The sequence below is a fragment of the Protopterus annectens genome, chromosome 2.part1 (assembly GCF_019279795.1).
Source record: "Protopterus annectens isolate FY-2018-M chromosome 2.part1, PAN1.0, whole genome shotgun sequence".
In the NCBI taxonomy this organism is placed as follows: Eukaryota; Metazoa; Chordata; order Ceratodontiformes; family Protopteridae; genus Protopterus; species Protopterus annectens.
Window position 1 is genome coordinate 927,075,403 of NC_056729.1, and position 19,341 is coordinate 927,094,743.

At 40.9% G+C, this 19,341-nt stretch overlaps 1 protein-coding gene across 1 annotated transcript in view; it reads left to right on the plus strand.

Moving 5' to 3' along the window:
• Window positions 1–5,197: 5,197 nt before the first annotated feature.
• The window catches only part of LOC122794282 (histone PARylation factor 1), a gene marked incomplete in the record, with an annotated part of 658,055 nt that continues 643,911 nt past the window's right edge, over window positions 5,198–19,341 (plus strand). The window contains 1 exon segment of the mRNA XM_044062558.1: window positions 5,198–5,286. Coding sequence (XP_043918493.1) covers window positions 5,248–5,286 — 39 coding nt within the window.

Genomic DNA, 19,341 nt, shown 5'->3' on the forward strand with positions numbered 1-19,341 from the left:
GCTACTGTCAACCTGAGTCCCCAGGTCCCTGATAACTTCTTCTGTGCTCAGAGGATTACCACCTATATGGTAGCTAGGGGTAACCTTGTTTTTCCCGAAGGGTATGACTATGCATTTTTTGGCATTTAGCTTTAGGCCATGGCTCTGGCACCAGTCATCCGTTTCTGTGAGACCCTTCTGAAGGATATCTGTATCAGATGTGTTTTCGACTACGGCGCCCAGTTTGCAGTCATCTGCAAACTTTGTCAGCCATAACCCTCCTGTGTTTGCTTGTACTTCGGAAAAGTAGATGCCAAACAAGAGTGGGCCCAGGACTGAGCCCTGTGGGACACCACTTGTGACAGGCTTTGAGTCTGACATGGCGCCAGCAACTCTGACCCTGTGGGTTCTGTCACTCAGCCAGTTTGCAACCCATCTTGTGATGTATGGGTTAACATTTAAGCTGATGAGGTTTTCAATGATACCCGAGTGGGGTATTGTATCGAAGGCCTTCGCCAGATCGAGGTAGGCTGTATGGACTGCCTTTCCCTCATCAATGGCTTTGGTGACTGTTTCGAAAAAGTCAACCAAGTTTAAAAGGCATGATCTGCCTTTGACAAAGCCAAACTGGGTTGGATCCAAAGTCTGCAAATTCCCTATGTCTTTATTTATGAGGTCCATTATGATCCTCTCCATAGCTTTGCAGATGAGGCTTGTCAAGCTAATGGGCCGGTAATTTCCAGGGTCTGTGGAGGCACCGCCTTTGTGAAGTGGGACCACAGTCGCAGTGCGCCACTCCCTGGGTATGTATCCAGAGGTGAGACTATGATTAAACAGCTGTCCTAGCTGTGGGTTTAATTCCTCATTGAGTTCATGGAGCACACAGCCTGGGACACCATCAGGTCCCATGGATGCTGTGTTTTTTGCTTTGGAGAGAGCAGTTCTCACTTGGGCGTTTGAGATGTTTGGGGGGCTGCAACCATTTGGTACAGATATCTCTCCTTTTGGGGGGGAGGGGGGGGGAGAAGTTTGCACTGAACCTGTCAGCCAGTATGTTGGCAATGTCTGTAGGATCAGTAATCTTCACATCATTTTGAACTAGTTCTGAGCATATCTGGGAGTTTCCTCCCAGGTTTCTAACATAGCTAAAGAAGGCCTTAGGATTGTCTTTTGAGTCTTTAGCTATTTTTCTCTCAAAATTTGCTTTGGATGATTTTATGAGAGCTCTTAGTTTTTTACTTATAGTGATCAAAGGTGTCTTACCTTTTAAGGATTTTGCTCTATCTTGTAGTAGCTTCCTCCTTTTGTTGTAGAGTTTGTTTATGGCTGGGGTCCACCAGACTGGACGCTTGTCCTTGGTACAAAGAGTCTTTGTTTTGCTTGGGATTGCCTTATCCATGCAGTCCTGCAGGTGCTGGTAGAAGGCATTTGTAAGTGATTCAGCGGCTTGAGTACTGTTTTCCCGCTCGGGGCCTTAAAGGAGACCACACTAGTCTTTAGAAGTGTGAAGTCGGCTTTCGAGAAGTTTTTACTGTGGTCTTTTTATTTCAGGTGGGGTGGGATGAGGACCTCCAGCAAGAGTAGTTTGTGATCTGATCTCACCAGTGAGGGGTATACTTCCGGTGTTGAACATTGTGCTCCCATGTTCGTGATGATGAGATCAAGTATGTTTTCTCCTCTTGTGGGGATGGTGACTAGTTGTTCCATGGCATTTGAGTTTATGAATTCCAGGAACTTTTGGGCTAGGGTGTTTGGGCTTGAGTAGTGTTCCCAGTCTATATTAGGGTAATTGAAGTCACCTAGTATGATGGTGTTTGGAGATACATTTATCCCCTCCAGTGTTTTCAGGAAAGCCATGTGAGGTTCCTGAGTTTGTGAGGGTGGCCTGTAACATGCTACAATTTGCAGAGCAGTCTTGCCTATGGTTAATTGCACCTGGATGGTCTCCGATGCATCGTGCGTTGCCACCAGTCTTGAGGTGTGGGTGTCCTTGATGAATATGGATACCCCTCCTTTCTTGGTATTGTCCAGATTTTGGGGCGGAACGCATGATATGAGGTAAAACCTGTTAGTGCTGGGGTGCTCTCAGGAGCCTTGAACCAGGTTTCTGTCACAGCACAGACATCGATGTTCTCCATACTGAGAAGGGCCTCGAGTGCGTGCATTTTGAGATTTAGACTTCTGGCATTGAGCAGCATTACCCTTAGTTTTTTCCTTTTTTGTTCTAGGGTGGTAGGTTTAGAATTTGAGCCTTGCCTAAAAAGGCACTATGGGGTGGCAAGAGCCTTTGCCAATATCTGGAATCCCAGGGTGACAGGTGCAAGCCGTCCCTTGCGAAGCAGCGTGGCTTGTCCAGCATGTCATCCCAGGCAGACAGACATTGGATCCCCTTTGAATGACACCAGAGTTTAAGCCAATTGTTAAAGCTGATCATCTTATCTCTGTATTGTGGCATCATTCTTGGTGAAGGTAGGATACTGCTCAAGGTCAGGGTCATACCTGCCTGGGCTACATAATCAGAGAGCTCCTCAATGTCTCTTTTCATGTAGTCCAAGGAGGTACGTCTCAGGTCGTTTACACCAGCGTGGACAATGATGGAGTCGTATTTGTACCTGCTGTTGAGAGACCCGAGTGCTTGCGTTATGTGGCGGATTCTAGCGCCCGACAGGCAGCTTACTGTAACTCTCTCCTTACTCAGTCTGGTGAGCGGGACGTCAGTGTGTCTGACTATGGAGTCACCAATGACTAGTGTGTCTGGCATTGTGTTTGGCCTTAAGGGCTGTGACTGTTTGACACTCTGACTGTGAGGTCTATGTGTTGCAGGTGTTGTGTTCTGAGGTGGTGGTTGTTTGGGTGTCTGCTTTGGTGGCCTCTGCTGTTTTGGTAGATTGCCTTCCCATCCACTCCCCTCATTCCCCAGTTTCTAAAGAAAGCCTGTCAAGTGATTCTTATTGCTCCACATTAACCTTGTCAGATTTTGGTTCCCCTTTCTGTGGCCTCACCTGCTAGATCAACCATGGATTCTTCGTCCAACCTCGGAGTTGATCTCCCATCCGCAGAATCGGATTCACCCCAACCTGCACAGTCTGAAGCTCACAGCTTGGCTCCACCAATTCCCTTGATTGCCAGGCAAAATGATCTTTCCTCACAAGTACGGGACATTCTTATTGCATCTCATAAGCCCTCCACTAGAATGACTTATCTAGGCAAATGGAAAAGATTTACCTGTTGGCTGAAAGATAAGGAAATTGATCCCTTTTCAGCAACGGTGTTGATGGTACTCTAATATCTAACCGCCCTATTTCAATCGGGGCTGTCAGCATCTACCATTAGAGTACATTTGGCTGCGATCTCTAATTTCCACGAGAATGTCCAAGACTCCTCCCTCATGTCTCACAAGTTATGTAAAGCCTTCATAAAGGGTGTAAATCTTCTGAAACCCCCTTTCAGGGAACCTATTCAACCTTGGGATTTATCTTTAGTTCTTCAAGCTCTGACATTGCCCCCTTTTGAACCAGCTGCTTCATGCGACCTCAAATATCTGTCGTGGAAGACCTTGTTTTTGGTTGCTATTACTTCTACCAGATGTATCTCTGAGCTTCAGGCCCTATGTACAAAGAGTCCATACTTGATTTTTCATCCAGACAGGGTATCCTTAAGAACTAACCCTTCCTTCTTGCCAAAAGTCATTTCTGAAATGTCTATTAATCAGACCATTGAATTGCCAGTGTTTTTTCCTGATCATTCTAACGAGGGAGAGTACTGCCTACATACCCCTAGACATACACAGACAACTCCATTTCTATTTGCAAAGGACTAAATCTTTCCGTAAATCAGACCAGTTATTCTTGGCTTTTTCTGGATCTAGATTAGGATGTGCTGTTGCTAAGGTCACATTTGGCTAGATGGTTAAAAGACACTGTGACCTGTATTTATTTTCAGTACACAATACTTCTTTGCCAACTACCATCAAGGCTCATTCAACAAGGTCAGTGGCAGCTTCTGCTGCCTTCCATGCCAGAGGTTCTTTACATGACATCTGTGCAGATGCAACTTGAGCCACTCCTCATACCTTTATCAATCATTACAAGTTGGACTTGGCCTCCAGGGGAAGAGCATCTTTTAGTTCCAAGATGCTCAGGAATGTCCTTCCATGAAAGCCTCCCAGGAATAGAGGTGGCTGGGGACTCTGTCCCATACATAAGGAAGTGGACAAGGATTAACAATATCAGATAAAGAAGTTATGTCTTACCATAACATTCCATCTGTATTGTTGATCCCCGTCCACTGATTACGACCCTCCCTCCTTCCCCCTCCTATGGCTTCTAGTGGATCTCACCATCCTTCTCTTTAGATCATTTGATCAGAGATAGCCTCTACATTTTTCTGACTTGCAAACTCAATCTGAGGTAATGTGGAGAAGTGGATTATGGGTAAGAGATTGCTTAGCTCGAGCTTGGTAAATGGCCGGCTCGGTTCAGATATCGGAACCGTAACACATATATAACGAGTGGACGAGGACCAACAATACAGATGGAACGTTATGGTAAGACATAACTTCTTTTTCTCAATTGTTTCGATTTCCACAGAATGTCTAGATTTGTGCCCATAGTTCATACTCCTCAGAAAGTTCATGCTTACACAAATCATATTTTAATAACTTTCTAAGCTTATTCACACTATCCGTACATCAATTTAGAAAAGCATCACCTGGTGTTGGGCGGCCCTTACTACTGCACATGGGGGTGTACTGTTGTAAAACATCGCCCAATCCCTTTTCAACAGTTGTGGTAACAGTTTACATACCACGCATTTACGTACAGAGGGACTAGAAGAATGGCGGCATCAACAAGGAAATCAGAAACTTTTAGAACGAGATAACCGAAATGCAACACTTTTCAATACTATGACAATAGGTCGTTCATTTAAAGCAGTATTTTTACCTTTTAGGGACGTCAAAACTGTATAGTCTTTTAGGTCGCTGAAGGTCTTTCTTAGTTTTGCCGTAACGAATGAAATCCTGAAATAAAATGTGCAATATAGAATTCGTATGCCCCTTTATGAATACATGGATATTAAGAGAAATAAAAAATGCAAGGCAAAAAAATAACCAAACAGCATTCACAATTGAAAAATTAGAAACGTGCCACTCCGTTAACTGCATTTTATTTAAACCACCAGATATAACTAACACTGTTTTGTTTTTCCTGCTTTGCGCGGTTTCCGTTTCCGACGTGCGTCTCACAGCGTATTTGCTCACAGTCAAACATGGCAGGGCGCGGGAAACGTAGATCTAAAGTGGATCAGGTATGGTCTGTAAGATCCAAGTGTACTCTTCCATATTACGTTGTGGAGCAAGTTTGCTCCATTGTACCTTTCAGTTATGGTGGAGGTTATAGTTTTCTTTTATAAAATGTTATGTTTGGGGTGACTTGCTTGCACTTGTGTGAGTTTGTTTTGGCGTCCTCGCATTTTAGACGTTATGTATATTTGACATTGGTATACAAGAAGTGCTAAGTACTTTGATGCTTAAATTAACTTTGTAAATGTTTAGAAACGAGATATGAGGGCCAGTTTTCCATCTTCGACCATAGAGCACTTGTTTTTAGTTGTACATTAGGCAGCTGGTAGTTCACCAATTCCATACGCGTGGGTAGGAGGATGATGCTTATTCGCAACTTCTTTCCTCGTCCAAAAAAAGTGTCAATTAACTTGAAAGCAGTAAGGACAGGAGTCCACTGGAAGTAAAATTGTAACGGTTATGGGTAATCTCCAAGTGTAGTACCTCGCAGTTCTGCGCAGCTTTGGGCGTGTCTTAACTGAGTGGCAGGGAAAATCGAATTCGAATGAAAGGCATGCTAATTTCCGCACTGGAGTGACAGACGTGCTAATTTCCACATTATGTATATTGTGCCGTAATGTCGTAGTTTAATACAAATATCAGAAGTTTTAGTAGCTTTATTTATTTACATTTAACCTGAACAACGTTTTTCCCGAATATTATAACTGTTTTATTTCTGTGTTGCATTGATGACCAGTGCACAAAGCGACAGAAGTTAATTTACCTAGACTCTGTAACTGCTAGTTTAACCTGGCCTGATAATACATTTACTTCCATTTATTAACTAGGTATGTCAGCTGGTCCTGGAAGGTAAGCTTGAGTGAGGGACATTTTCAATAGTTTCAATACAACAATCCAGAGGGGCAGTGATGAAGACTCTCCCCAACATATAAGCAAAAATTAACAGGACAGCAGTGACCAGTGCCATGCATCCAACAGAAAATATGTACTTTTCCATACCTAAAAATAACATATTTTGTCCCTTATTGTTGAAAAAGAAGTTAGTGGTGTACTTGCTGAAAATGACGAAAGCTGTTTAATGTACGGAATAAACATTCGTTAGTAAAATAAACATAACTGACAATATATTATTAAATATAAACACGTTTTAAGCACGATGCAAGTTTAAATTTCAATATTACATGTTTTACGTTCAACTAAACAACTATTTGTGTGCCGTGGTATACTTTGAATATTCATACCAATGCTGCCTTGCCACAGCAGGAGCCATGTGAATATTCGTGAGGGTGTGGGGTCTGTGTGGCTGGAGATGTTTGGGGCGGGATTTGCTACTGCGTATCCTGTGAGGTACTGCACTTGGAGATTACCCAATTATGTTGTATATTTCTGCTCTTGCACTAACGTTTTGAAGGGTTTATTTAATTTAGTTCTAGTGAACCTATGACAGTCCCACAAGTGTCAGACTAGACTTTTTCCTACTTGAATATAGAATGGGATTCCTTCATCTCCCCCCCCCCCCAACAAAGCGTTTCCACTTTGTTTAATGTGTGCGCACGCCTTCGGTTTTTGTCTTAAAACATTACTCCACCAGATGTGCAGTAGCAAGGACCGCCCATCACTTTGCTCATAACGTTTATTTTGAAAAGTGCTTTGAATTTGCGTCTTTCGGCTTTTCCCGGTTAGGGGTCGCCACAGCGGAACTCCGGTCCGCTAATGATTGGCAGTAGTTTTACGTGTTAGTCTGCCGGGCCTAACACGCAACCTTCAATGAAGGAATGCCCATTCACGCATGTCTTCACACAGAAGATGCTCTAACTGAGAATCAAACGGGCAACGTCTAAGTGTGAGGCGACAACGCTACCGCAACCATCCTCAAAGTTTTGTATGCTAAACATTGTAATTATTTCAATATAAAGCCTTTTCCCCCTTATTTGCCGGTACCAGGATTTCCAATTTGTAGTGATCAAAAGCTTCGATAAATTACATCTTAGACTAATTTGGCAGAACGTGAATGCTGTACGATCCAAACAGCTTTGCCTATTCAAAGGAAGATAGAATATGCTGCATTTATACAAAACTATTACATCATTACGCTGAGAATTACAGTTCTTTAAAGGGGAGGGATGTGAACACATAATATCCTGCATGTATAAAAACTATTACACAGACTTAAAATTCGTATTCTGTAAAGGTGCAGTGGCGACCTTTCTGGGAGGTCTTTTTTATTGCATTTAATATATGTATGTCTGTATTGTCCCAGTGCCTCAGAATATTTCTTGTTGGTTTATCTCCAGAAAAAATGCTTAAAGAAAGGTGGGTGGGGGGGGTGCAGGTGGGCTTGCCACCCCCCCCCCGCAAAAGCAATTGCTGCACAACATTAAAAGAAAGGTGGGGGGGGGGGTGCATGGGTTATGGGTATGGCGTGCAAAACGGGAACTTGTGGATACTGCGTACATACTGCCCTTCTGACCTGCTTCTTACCCTGCAACACAGTATGTGGTTAAGTACAAAGTGGCAAAGCCAAGTCAGACACGCAGGACATGCGGTGCTTTCGATGGCACACTTTTATAAGTGTAGAAAGTTAGGATAACTTTATTTAGTCTTTGTTTTATATCATGTACGGAAAGTTATAGTAACACTAAAAATAACATAAAAAAGCATGAAGCCTGTGTTTAAAAACTGCCAGGGAATGAATATTCACCATCTCATTGTATAATCTGCATGGCTTGTCACTCAGCCCTGTCAGTCATGTAGGACATGCCCATTCCTGTGCGAAAATTGCAGAGGAGTAATGTTCTAAATACAAAGCCCACGTTTTCTAGGTAACCAAGTGGCCATGGTGACACAAATGTGTTTGACAAATAACGCCATCATCTTTGATACAAGTGGATCTTTGAAAAATAGTCTGCATCACTGTGGTTTTGTGGAATGCATGTATGATATCCTATGCATTAGTGAAAACTTGGCGTAGTGTCAGGGATGTATTAAATCCTTTGTATTTACATACATTTGGGTTGTTGATGGGCAGAAAATTCATTTGGTGTCAAGAATGCTGTAAGGTGTACTGATGAAATGAGCATTCTGGTCTTCTACACGCCTACGCCAAAGTGTAACCAGTGAGTACAGTGTGAAACCCATGTCATCTGCATGCTGTATTTACTGACAAGTGACAGCGCAGCTGCGAGGGACTCTGCTGAGCATAGCTCTCAATCTTTTATTTCTGAAATGAGCACTAGCTGTCATAATGTAGAACAAATGGGCAAAATGTGGAACACACACTAACAGCTTACTAGCAACTTCAACTAGGAAGGGTATAAGATGTTTAAAATATGTTGGTTTTACTCATAAAACTCCTTAATGAATTAATGATTCTTTTCTATTTACCATGGATATCAGTTTAAAAAATCCTAACACTAAATGTGTGACACAATGTGGAACTTCGTAATGAGGTACCCTTGAGTTGTATGCTGCCAAGTGATGTACTTAGGTACATGTGCATTCAGGAACATTGTAGTACTAGTAAGACTTCTGTTGTTGGCAGGTATGTAGCAGAAGTGCAGGTGCACTTAAATCTGACCTGTGGTCTACATATATTTGGAGTAATAGTGAGTGATTCAGGTCTGTATGTGATAATGCCAATGTCTTGCGTGCGGGAATTCCCCATTATTTTAATTCCCCCTTTTAAACCTGGTTGACTTTTTCGAAACTGTCACTAGAGCCATTGATGAGGGCAAAGCAGTCCGTACAGCATACCTGGACTTGGCTAAGGCCTTCGACACAATACCCCACTCAGGCATCATAGATAAGCTAAACAGCTTAAAAGTAAACCCTTATGTCACTAGATGGGTTGCAAACTGGCTAAAGGACAGAACCTATAAAGTTAAAATCACTGGAGCAATGTCAGACTCAAAGCCAGTCACAAGTGGTGTCCCACAGGGATCTGTCCTGGGACCCCTCTTGTTCGGCATTTATTTCTCAGATGTTAAAGCAAACATGGGAGGGCTGTGGCTGACAAAGTTCGCAGATGACTGCAAACTAGGCGCCATAGTCGATACACCAGCAGATACACATATCCTACAAAAAGGCCTCACTGAAACGGACAACTGGTGCCGTAGTCACGGCCTTAAACTAAATGCCAAAAAATGTATAGTCATCCCTTTTGGAAAAACAAAGTACCCACAAATTATCACATAGACAGCAACCCACTGAGTACGGAAAAAGTAATCGGAGACCTAGGGACCCAAGTAGACAGCGACCTCTCATTTGACACCCACGTTGCCAAAGTGGTTAGAAAAACATTCTACCTTGCACACCTCATCATGAAGGGTTTCACATCCAGATCCAAGGATGTCATTGTACCCCTATATTCCTACCTCATCAGACCCATGATTGAGTACAATGCCCCATTTGGTATGTACCTCACCCGGCACTTGCAACAGCTGGAGAGACCACAAAAGTACCTCACCAAAAGGATCAAGTGTCTCCAACATATGTCTTATTCTGCCAGACTAAAGAAACTTCAGCTCTATTCAGTAGCATACCGCCTGCTCATAGGTGATCTCTGCCTGACATACAAGGCCATGTCCAATCAGGAGCTGATGGACATGCTCCACCTCAAAAAATCCAAATCCATCAGGACCACGAGAGCTAAAGACTTGAACCTCGGCACAAGTATGAATAGGAAATGCTGGAGGGATAGATTCATAACCCAGAGGCTTCCCATGCTTTGGAAACAGGATCCCAGTTCGTATTAGGCAGAGCCCCTCACTCACTCTCTTCAAGAGAAATCTTGATGAGCGGATGGGAGATCGTAAGTTTACCCCAGGGGTCACATCTGTGTCACTGCTAGACAGGGGCACAGTAAACTAATTCTATTATATAAGGGGACCTTCACTGTGTCACTACTAGACAGAGGCACAGTATTCTAGATTTATTCTGTACATTTTTGTACCACTTCATGGGGTGGCAAAAGCCACATCACTATGGCTAGGCTTACAAATGCCCCAGGGCAGATAGCCTAGTACTATACTATGAAACTATGATGTTGGATCTTTGTGTAGATGAGTGGTAGTCCATCAGTCTTCAGTATTTTTTTTTTTTGTGTGTCTCTGCTATATCTTAAGTCTTTTCCTTGTTACAGCTATCTTCTGCTAACATCCTTGCATATTACATTATAGATAGCACCCCAAGTGTAGACCCAGTGGTATGTGATCTGGGTACGCAGGTTGATAGCAACCTGAACATTGACCACCACGTATCCACAGTAGTAAGGAAACCATTCTATGGGGCACAACTTATAAGTAAAGCTATTGTATCTAGACCAAAGGATGTTGTAATTCCATTGTACTCTGTCCTCAACGGACCAGTAATTAAGTACATTGCTCCCTTTTGCATGTACCTCACCAGACACCTGCAACGATTGAAGAGACCACAGAGGGCTCTCACTAAGAAATTACAGGGGTACACAAAACCAGTCTTGCATGGAAAGACTGAAAGCCCCGTCACTATTCAGTGTCCTACAGGTTGCTAAGGGCTGACCTGTCTGGTTTACGGGACACTCTGTGACCTGGCCATGATGGCAGTGCTACACATTTGTAAGTCAAATTGTACAAGGGTTACTCACTCCAGGGATCTTAACCTAGCCTCTGACATGAACAGGTCATGCTGGAGAGATGGATACATCTCCCAGAGACTGCCACTTTTCTGGAACAATTTTCCAGTTCATGTGAAACTGAGCCTGCCCCTGTTCAAACTCAACCTAGCTCAATGGATGGGTGACTGCCGATTCACTCCTGGTATGGTGCTATGTCCTCCTGGACAGAGGAAGTCTGTATTAACTACCTTAGACCCTTACATCTGTGAACTTCACTCACCTAACCTCTGACAATTGGGGCAACTCAGGATAAATATGCTAGGCTTGTAAGGGCTGTAGGGCTGTTAGCCTAATAACCTTCTATGAACATTACAATATGAGATCCCCTTTGCAACCGCAGTGTCACTTCATCTATGTTTTACTGGTTAATAAATATGGTTGCTCTTATGCAAAGAGATTACTTTTTGTTAATATGTAGGCTAAAGCACAGTTCTAAAGCATGCATTTAATGATTCAGCATGTGCTGCCCAGTGAGTAGACCCCTACTCCAGCTCTATCTTCCAAATCGTCCCCTTTGGTCAAATATTTATTTATTTGTCTTTGTTTGCTGGGAAAGTCCCACTGGGTAATACCCATTTTCAACGGCGGCCCAGGGAGAAAAGCTCCATCTGCTTACATTGCATTATACTAAGTTCTAGTCAAGCACTGAAAAGTTACATTTATACTCAAACCGTGGTTACAGTTACAAGTATACAGTCTTAAGATTTTACAAATGTGGAAGTTACCGAAGAGAAGGCACACATGCAACTTTGTGTATTGTACAGGCAGCAGTTATGTATAAAATTTTATTTCAGTAAGAGATTGAGAATATTATGTTTGAGGAGAGTATTGTACAATGAAAAAGTTTTAACCTTGTGATGAGCATATACAGGACCAGGATTGGTTAAGATTATGTTTAAGCAGTGGTTTGGAACTGCTAAACTTGGAGAATTTTATTTGCATGGGATACTGTTCCAGAGTTTAGCAATGCATTGGAAGTGGAGATAGTCTCCTGCAATATTTGACTTATTTGTAAGTAATAAGGTTTTGTTACTAGAAGGGTGTCCCTTGCTGGACAGTAGGTAGTACGTTTTGTGGTGCAGGACACTTTTCTGGATGAGTGAGTCTGTGTGCTGTAGTCATTTATTAAAGTTAGTTGTGCAGTTCAAGCCAGTTTATTTGCTTTAAGCTAAGACAATGTTTGGTCCTATGAGGAAGACTGTTGGCAAAATTAGTTATTTTATTGTAGCACTTTTGAGTATTGTTCGTTAGGATAGGAGCAGCAAGTAAGAGTTGGCAGTAAGAAGGTGTTGGCTAGAGTTTTTGCTGTAGTATTTGTAAGGAATCCATTAATTCTGTAGATTTAGTGCTGTGCAGTATATGGCGGTCATATGAGGTACAGTTTCAATGACAGCATTTTTGCTGACTTCATGGTAAAATTACTTTTGATTTTTGGCATAAGTATTAACTTGGTTTTCTCTGGGTGGAGTAGGAGGTTTGATTCTTTGATCCAGGTTTCTACAGAGGAGAGAGAGTTTTGGGTAATGTCTTGGAGCTTATTTATTGTTGAGGCCGCACATATTAATGTTGAGTAATCTGCATACTGAACTAAGCTAGCATGGTGTGGGGAGGTCATTAATTAATATATTTAATAGAGGACCAAGGATAGAGCCTTGAGGGATACCTGTAGTAACTGGTTGAAAGGATGAGTAGGTTTGTTTCCATTTAGCAGCTTGTTGCCTTCCAGATGGTAACTAAGAAACCACAGCAAGGAGTATTGTGAAAGTCCTATTGAGTTGAATGAGCAGTTGCTGGTGCAAGACGATATCGGATGCATTTGACAAGTCTAAGAACATGGTGGGTACAAACAGACCATAATTTTACTAATATAATAAACAGACACAGCAACATAGAGCAGTAGTGGTGCTGTGCTGGGGTCTAAAGCCATGTTTCTGAAACCAGGTTATTTGAGGTTTTGTATTGCAACAGCTGCATGTGGATGCATTTCTGTAATATTTTGGAGAGGGGGGAGAGAATCACAATCTGTTTGTAGTTATTAAACTCTGTAGATGTGCTGCCTTTCTGCCGTGGCATGATGTAGGATTTTTCCACAGTGATGGGGGACATATCTTTCTGCTATGGACCCATTAATTAGTACAGACACAGGGAAGGCTATGACTTTTGCAGCCATTTACAGGTAGTGTGTTGGTCTACAGCTACAGGTGTACTTTTTAGTTTAAGGTGCAACTTCCTTAACGAGTGAGGGTAGGTACTGCTCTAAAATTGAAGAGCTGTGAGTAGTTTTGATTGGATAGGGGTAGAGTGAGGGGGACATTTGTGTTACTGAGAGAGAGAATATTGTATAAAGTAGCAATTAGACTGTAGGATAGGGGTAGAGTGAAGGGGGCATTTGTGTTACTGAGAGAGAGAATATTGTATAAAGTAGCAATTAGACTGGGATTATTTGTTTTTGGAGAGGGACCTAGTGGGTCTTGCCAGGGTGGAATAGTTTTAGTGATGGCCAGAATTTTGGGTTGGTTGGTTTGTAATGTAGATTGGTATAGTACATTTGCTTATTCTGTTTGAAATGGAGTTCTGTAAGATTTCTAAGATGTCTACATTTTTGGAAGGCATTTTTAGTTCTATTTTCATACCAGTTTTTATCATTTTCTTGTTTCCTTTGTCAGCCAAGGTGTGGGTATGAGCTTTACTCTTTTATAACGTACTGGTGCTAGATTATTTAAGGTCTGTAAGAATACATAAAGTGTTCTGCAGAAGTATCTAGCGCCGTTGTTCTAAGTGCATTCTAGTTGTATTTTTTAGTGTTTCATTGACAATGTCTTTGTTGAAATTGGTTGCATTTCCCATTTGATAATAGATAATGATTTATGTAGGTTATGGTGAGTTCTAATAGCGTATGTTGGTATGTGGTTACTTATGCTATGGGAGAGGTAGCCTACTTTTTGTCAGTTTTGGTTTGTTAGAATCCAATCTAATGCCGTGTCTCTCTTGAAGTTTTATTGATTCTAGTAGGTGTGGTTATTAATGGCCTAAAGTTGTACAAGTTTATGAATGTTGTGGGGTTAGTGGAATTTGAGTTGCCAATCTAGATTTGTCTCAAAGTATTATCGTTTCGTGATTAATTGGGATATCCAATGCAGGATACTTTCAGCAGTATCAATGTTTATTTCCTAGTGGTATATAAATTGCTGTTAATCATATAGTTTTCCTGCTGTTTTTTAGGAGTGTTAGTTCATCATTGTTAAATTTGGGTATTTCCTGTGGAAGTAAGGTAATGGTTACGGAATTTTTATAGATGCTTCACCACCTGCATGCTTATTTAAGGTTTCAGTAGCTATTACTATATCAGGAGTTATGTGGCAAGATAAGTATGTATGTCATGGATTTATTGCACATACTTCTTAGGTTCATATTTAGTAAGGTGAGTTTGTATTCAGATTTTTGCTGAGCTATATTAAGTGACCGTTTGTTTTTTTCTTTGGGGGGGGGGTTGGAAGTGATGGTTTTATGAGCAGTGGGCCCAGGGTTGTGGTGAATATATCTAATTTTTTTAACTGATATTTTACAGAGGGAAGAGAGTGTGGCCAGTTATATTTTGGTCTTTGTTTGATGGTTGATCGTAAATTTGAATCCTTAGTTTTAAGATATTTGTAGAAAAATAAATCTGATGTGGTTTGTAAAGCGAGGGTGTTATGGAGAAACCCTGTATAGATGTTGATTTTCTTTGTGAGGAATGGTTGAAGTCTTAATTATTTGAAGGAGATGGATTTGATAATTGGTGATATATAGGCTAGTAGAGTGAGGAGAAATATTAGGAGCATCTTATCTAATGTGGGGTTTATCTTTGTTTTAAATTAGGATTAAAAATGTTGGGAGGATAGTGGGTTGGTTGTAGAGATGTACTTTTGATAGTTACAGGAGGCAAGGATTAAGATAATTTGTGAGAGTGGTTGGCAAACTTGAGTGTTACTTTTGGGAGTAATTGTATTGTTTTTCTACTGAAGGGACTATGAGTGGTGCTGTGGAGGTATACATTTGGAGTAAGAGGAGTGGGTGGAATTTGGAGTAAGAGGAGTGGGTGGAATTTGGGTCTAGGGGAGCAGACTAAGCCTGAGCAGTAGTGAGGGTGAATGAAGCGGGCTAAAAACCTGTCAGGGGAGCAGATTGAGCCTGAGCAGTAGTGAGGGTGAATGAAGCGGGTTGAAAACCTGTCTAGAGAGAGGAAACAATCTGTGACTTAATATAAGCAGCCACAAATCTGCTGAGAGATAAGTGAAAGGAGCAATGTAGTTTAAAAGGCCTCTATGCTAGTAGATGAATGTCTTGGTTTGTTGCTGTAGGACACAGTTTTAGTGTGGGAGTTAGTCCAGTATTACTTTTAATGTAAGGAGGTTCTATGGACTTTTGAAAAGTCCAAAAGCCTACATCAACCCCCACAGACCAGCAAAACAAATGACAACCAAGTTAAAATGATTAACAAACTGCTTACTATCTACAAACCATAAATGGCCGCTGGTGTCAGTGTCTGTTTTACTAGTGTAGCTAGAACTTGGAATGCAATTCTTGTTTTTAACATGTCTATCACACACCATCGTTTCACACCATTACTAAAAGACCTCCTGAATTGTCCCTGGTCCTCCATCTGTGATATAGCCAACATGTTTCATCACTTTTCTTGTACCTCCCTTTAAAACATTAAACCACATGATCTGTTATCCCTTTGTAATACCTCACTTTATTGTACTTCTTAAACTACTGTACCTTTTTCTAATTAGCACAACCAAATTACTATTCCATCAGTACTTCTCTATTAACACTCAAGCATGCCAATCTCCTTTAATACATCACTCCTTTTCATTTCTTAAATTACTACTACCCATCTTGTACACCGTTCCTTTGTCTGTAAAGTCTCAGTACAAGACTTGAAAATGTAATGTTTGTGAATAGCAATACTGACTATTATGCTGTTCATTCACTAAAACTGCATTATAAAATTTGTTGTATGCATTAAATATCTCCCTGGGCCTCCGGTAAAAAAGGGCACCTGTTCCCAGTCGGACTTTCCTGGTAAACATGTCAAATACATTGGATATAAAAAGTGTACACACCCCTGTTAAAATGCAGGTTTTTTTTGTGCTATAAAAACGAGACCACAATAAATCATTTCAAAACCTTTAATGTGACCTGTAACCTGTGCAATTCAGTTGAAAAACAAACATCTGTTGGGGGGGAAATTATATATATATATATATATATATATATATATATATATATATAGATATATATATATATATATATATATATATATATATATATAAAAGTACAATAAGCTGGTTGCATAAGTGTGAACACTGTTTAATACTTTGTTGAAGCACCTTTTGATTTAATTACATCATTGTCTTCTTGGGTACACACCTGTAATCAATTAAAGAGACTGATATCTCAAAGTTCAGCTGTCCTAGTAGGATTATCCTGACATATACTCAGTCGCATGCTACAGCAAAAGCCATGGTTCGCAGAGAGCTTACAAAGCATCAATGGGATGTACCAGGGCTTGCCCCCCTGCAGAAACATTGTAAAAAAGTGTTTTTGTTAGTTTGGTGGTGTTATAGGTGGAGGGGATGTTATTTTCCTATGTGTTGTCAATCTTATGATGCAATGTTAGTGTTATTTGGTTTTGTTTTGAGTTTTTGATGATATGGTCCGTTTTGAAGTAGTCCCATATGTAAGGAATAATTAGTGGAGCATGCACAATATTGCATGGTAACTATATGGATCCATCAGCAGAGGTTAGAAAGGATTGGGAATGGAGAGGGGCTAAGCAATTCACAAAGAAACAATGGGGGATCTATGTACAGTGGATTATAAAAAAGTTTACACACCCCTGTTAAAATGCCAGGTTTTTGAGATGTAAAAAATGATCACAATAAATAATTTTAAAACTTTTCCTACCTTTAATGTGACCTTTAACCTGTACTATTCAACAAATCTGTTAGGGGAAAAGTATAAAAAAATAAACTTACAATAAGCTGGTTGCATAAGTGTGCACACCCTTAAACTAATACTTTGTTGAAGCACCTTTTGATTTAATTACAACATTCAGTGTTCTTGGGTAGGAGTCTGTCAGCATTGGCATATCTTGATCTGGTAATATTTGCCCACTCTCTTGCAAAAGCCCTCCAAATCTTTCAGATTGCGAGGGCATCTCTTGTGCACAGCCCTCTTCAGGTCACCCAACAAATTTTTTATTTGATTTGGGTCTGGGCTCTGACTGGGCCATTCCAAAACTTTAATTTTCTTCTGGTGAAGCCATTCTTTTGATTTGGATGTATGCTTGGGGTCATTGTCTTGTTGAAAGGTGAAACTCCATCTTCAGCTTTCTAGCAGATGTCTGAAGGTTTTGGGCAAAAAGTGACTGGTATATTTGTAACTGTTCATAATTCCCTCCACCTTGACTAAAGCCCCTGTTCCAGCTGAAGAAAAGCAACCCCAAAGCATGATACTGCCACTGCCTTGCTTCCATGGGGATGGTGTTCTTTTGGTGATGCAAAGTGTTTTTGTGCCAAACGTACCTTTTGGAATAGTGGCCAGAAAGTTCAACATTCGTCTCATCAGACCAGAACACATTTTTCTGCATGTTTTTGGGAGACCTTATGTATTGTTTTGAAAATTTAAACCATCCTGGATTTTTTTCTGTGTAAGAAAAGGCTTCCGTCTTGCAACCCTATCCCATAGTCCAGACATATGGATAATACGGGATTGTTGTCACTTGTAGTACACAACCAGTACTTGCAAGAAATTTCTGCAGCTCCTTCAGTGTTGCTGTAGGTGTCTTGGCGGCCCCCCTGACCAGTTTTTGTATTGTCTTTTCATCAATTTTGGAGGGATGTACAGTTCTTTGCAACATCACTGTTGTCCCATATTTTCTCCACTCTTTTATGACTCCTTCACTGTGTTCCATGGTATATCCAGTGTTGTAGAAATTTTTTGTACCCTTCTTTTGACTGATATCATTCAGCAAGGAGATCTCTTTGTTTTGTAAGCTCTCTGCGAACCATAGCTTTTGCTGTAGCAGGCAACTGAGTAAATGTCAGGAAAATCCTACTAGGACAGCTGAACTTTATTATAGCAATAACCCACACCTGGGTGTGGGTAATACTGGATTTACCCACGGTTGGCATGGTTTAGTCATGAGGGCGAAGCCCGAGGGACCAAACAAAGCCAACCGTGGGTAAATCCAGCATTACCCACACCCAGGCGTGGGTTATTGCTATTATACAATGACATTATTTAAGAAAAAAAATAATTTTCTTAAATAATGGCATTGTATAATGCCTCCTTGCTGCCCTTCCACAGCTGTCTGGTATTCCGCGGCAGTTCTGATGTACTGTGCATGCGTATGCCTACGCAGTACATCAGAGCTGTGGGCAAAAGCAATGGAGAAAGCAAGATCTCCGTTGCTTTTTACATACTGTTTCGCTATATTAAATGGGTTTAACATAGCGAGACAGCTTTAAAATAAGCAACGGAGATCTCCGTTGCTTATTTTAAAGCTGTCTCGCTATGTTAAACCCATTTAACATAGAGAGGCAGGTTTTTAAAAAAAAAAAAAAAAAAGCAACGGAGAAAGCAAGATCTCCTTTGCTTTTTGCACACTGTGTCGCTATGTTAAACTCCTTTAACATAGCGAGACGGCTTTAAAAAAAGCAACTGAGATCTCCGTTGCTTTTTTTTAAGCTGTCTCACTATGTTAAACTCCTTTAACATAGCGAGACAGTGTTTTAAAAAAAGACTTGTACTAATGGAAAAAGTCCGGGTGACCAGACCTTTTTCCATTGGTATAAGTCGATTTACAACGTGCACGCTGACCAATCAGCGTGCACGTTTTGGAATATTAATGGGGGGTCATGGTATAATTGGGGTTAATTGGAGTCTGTCTAATTGATGGCATGTATGTACCCAAGAAGACTGAATGCTGTAGTTAAATCAAAAGGGGCTTCAGCAAAGTATTAGTTTATGGGTGTGCACACTTATGCAACCAGCTTATTTTACGTTTTTTATTTTTATATATTTTTCACCTAACAGATTTGTTTGTTTTTCAGTTGAATTGTACAAGGTTGTATGTCACGTTAAAAGTGGGAAAAGTTTTGAAATGATTTATTGTGGTCTAATTTTTTTTATATATAGCACAAAAACCTGGCATTTTAACAGGGGTGTGTGTATACTGTTTATCAACTGTATGTCTCTCCAATAAGGTTTAGGATCTTTGCTTGGAAGTGTTTTTACATGGGTATTTTTATAGTCCAAGTAGACTACAAAGAATTTTTCTTCAAGTAGATAGCAAGTGTTGGAGGTGTGATAGGGAAGAAAGAGGTAATTGAACATATCTTCTCTGAGTGTAATGAGT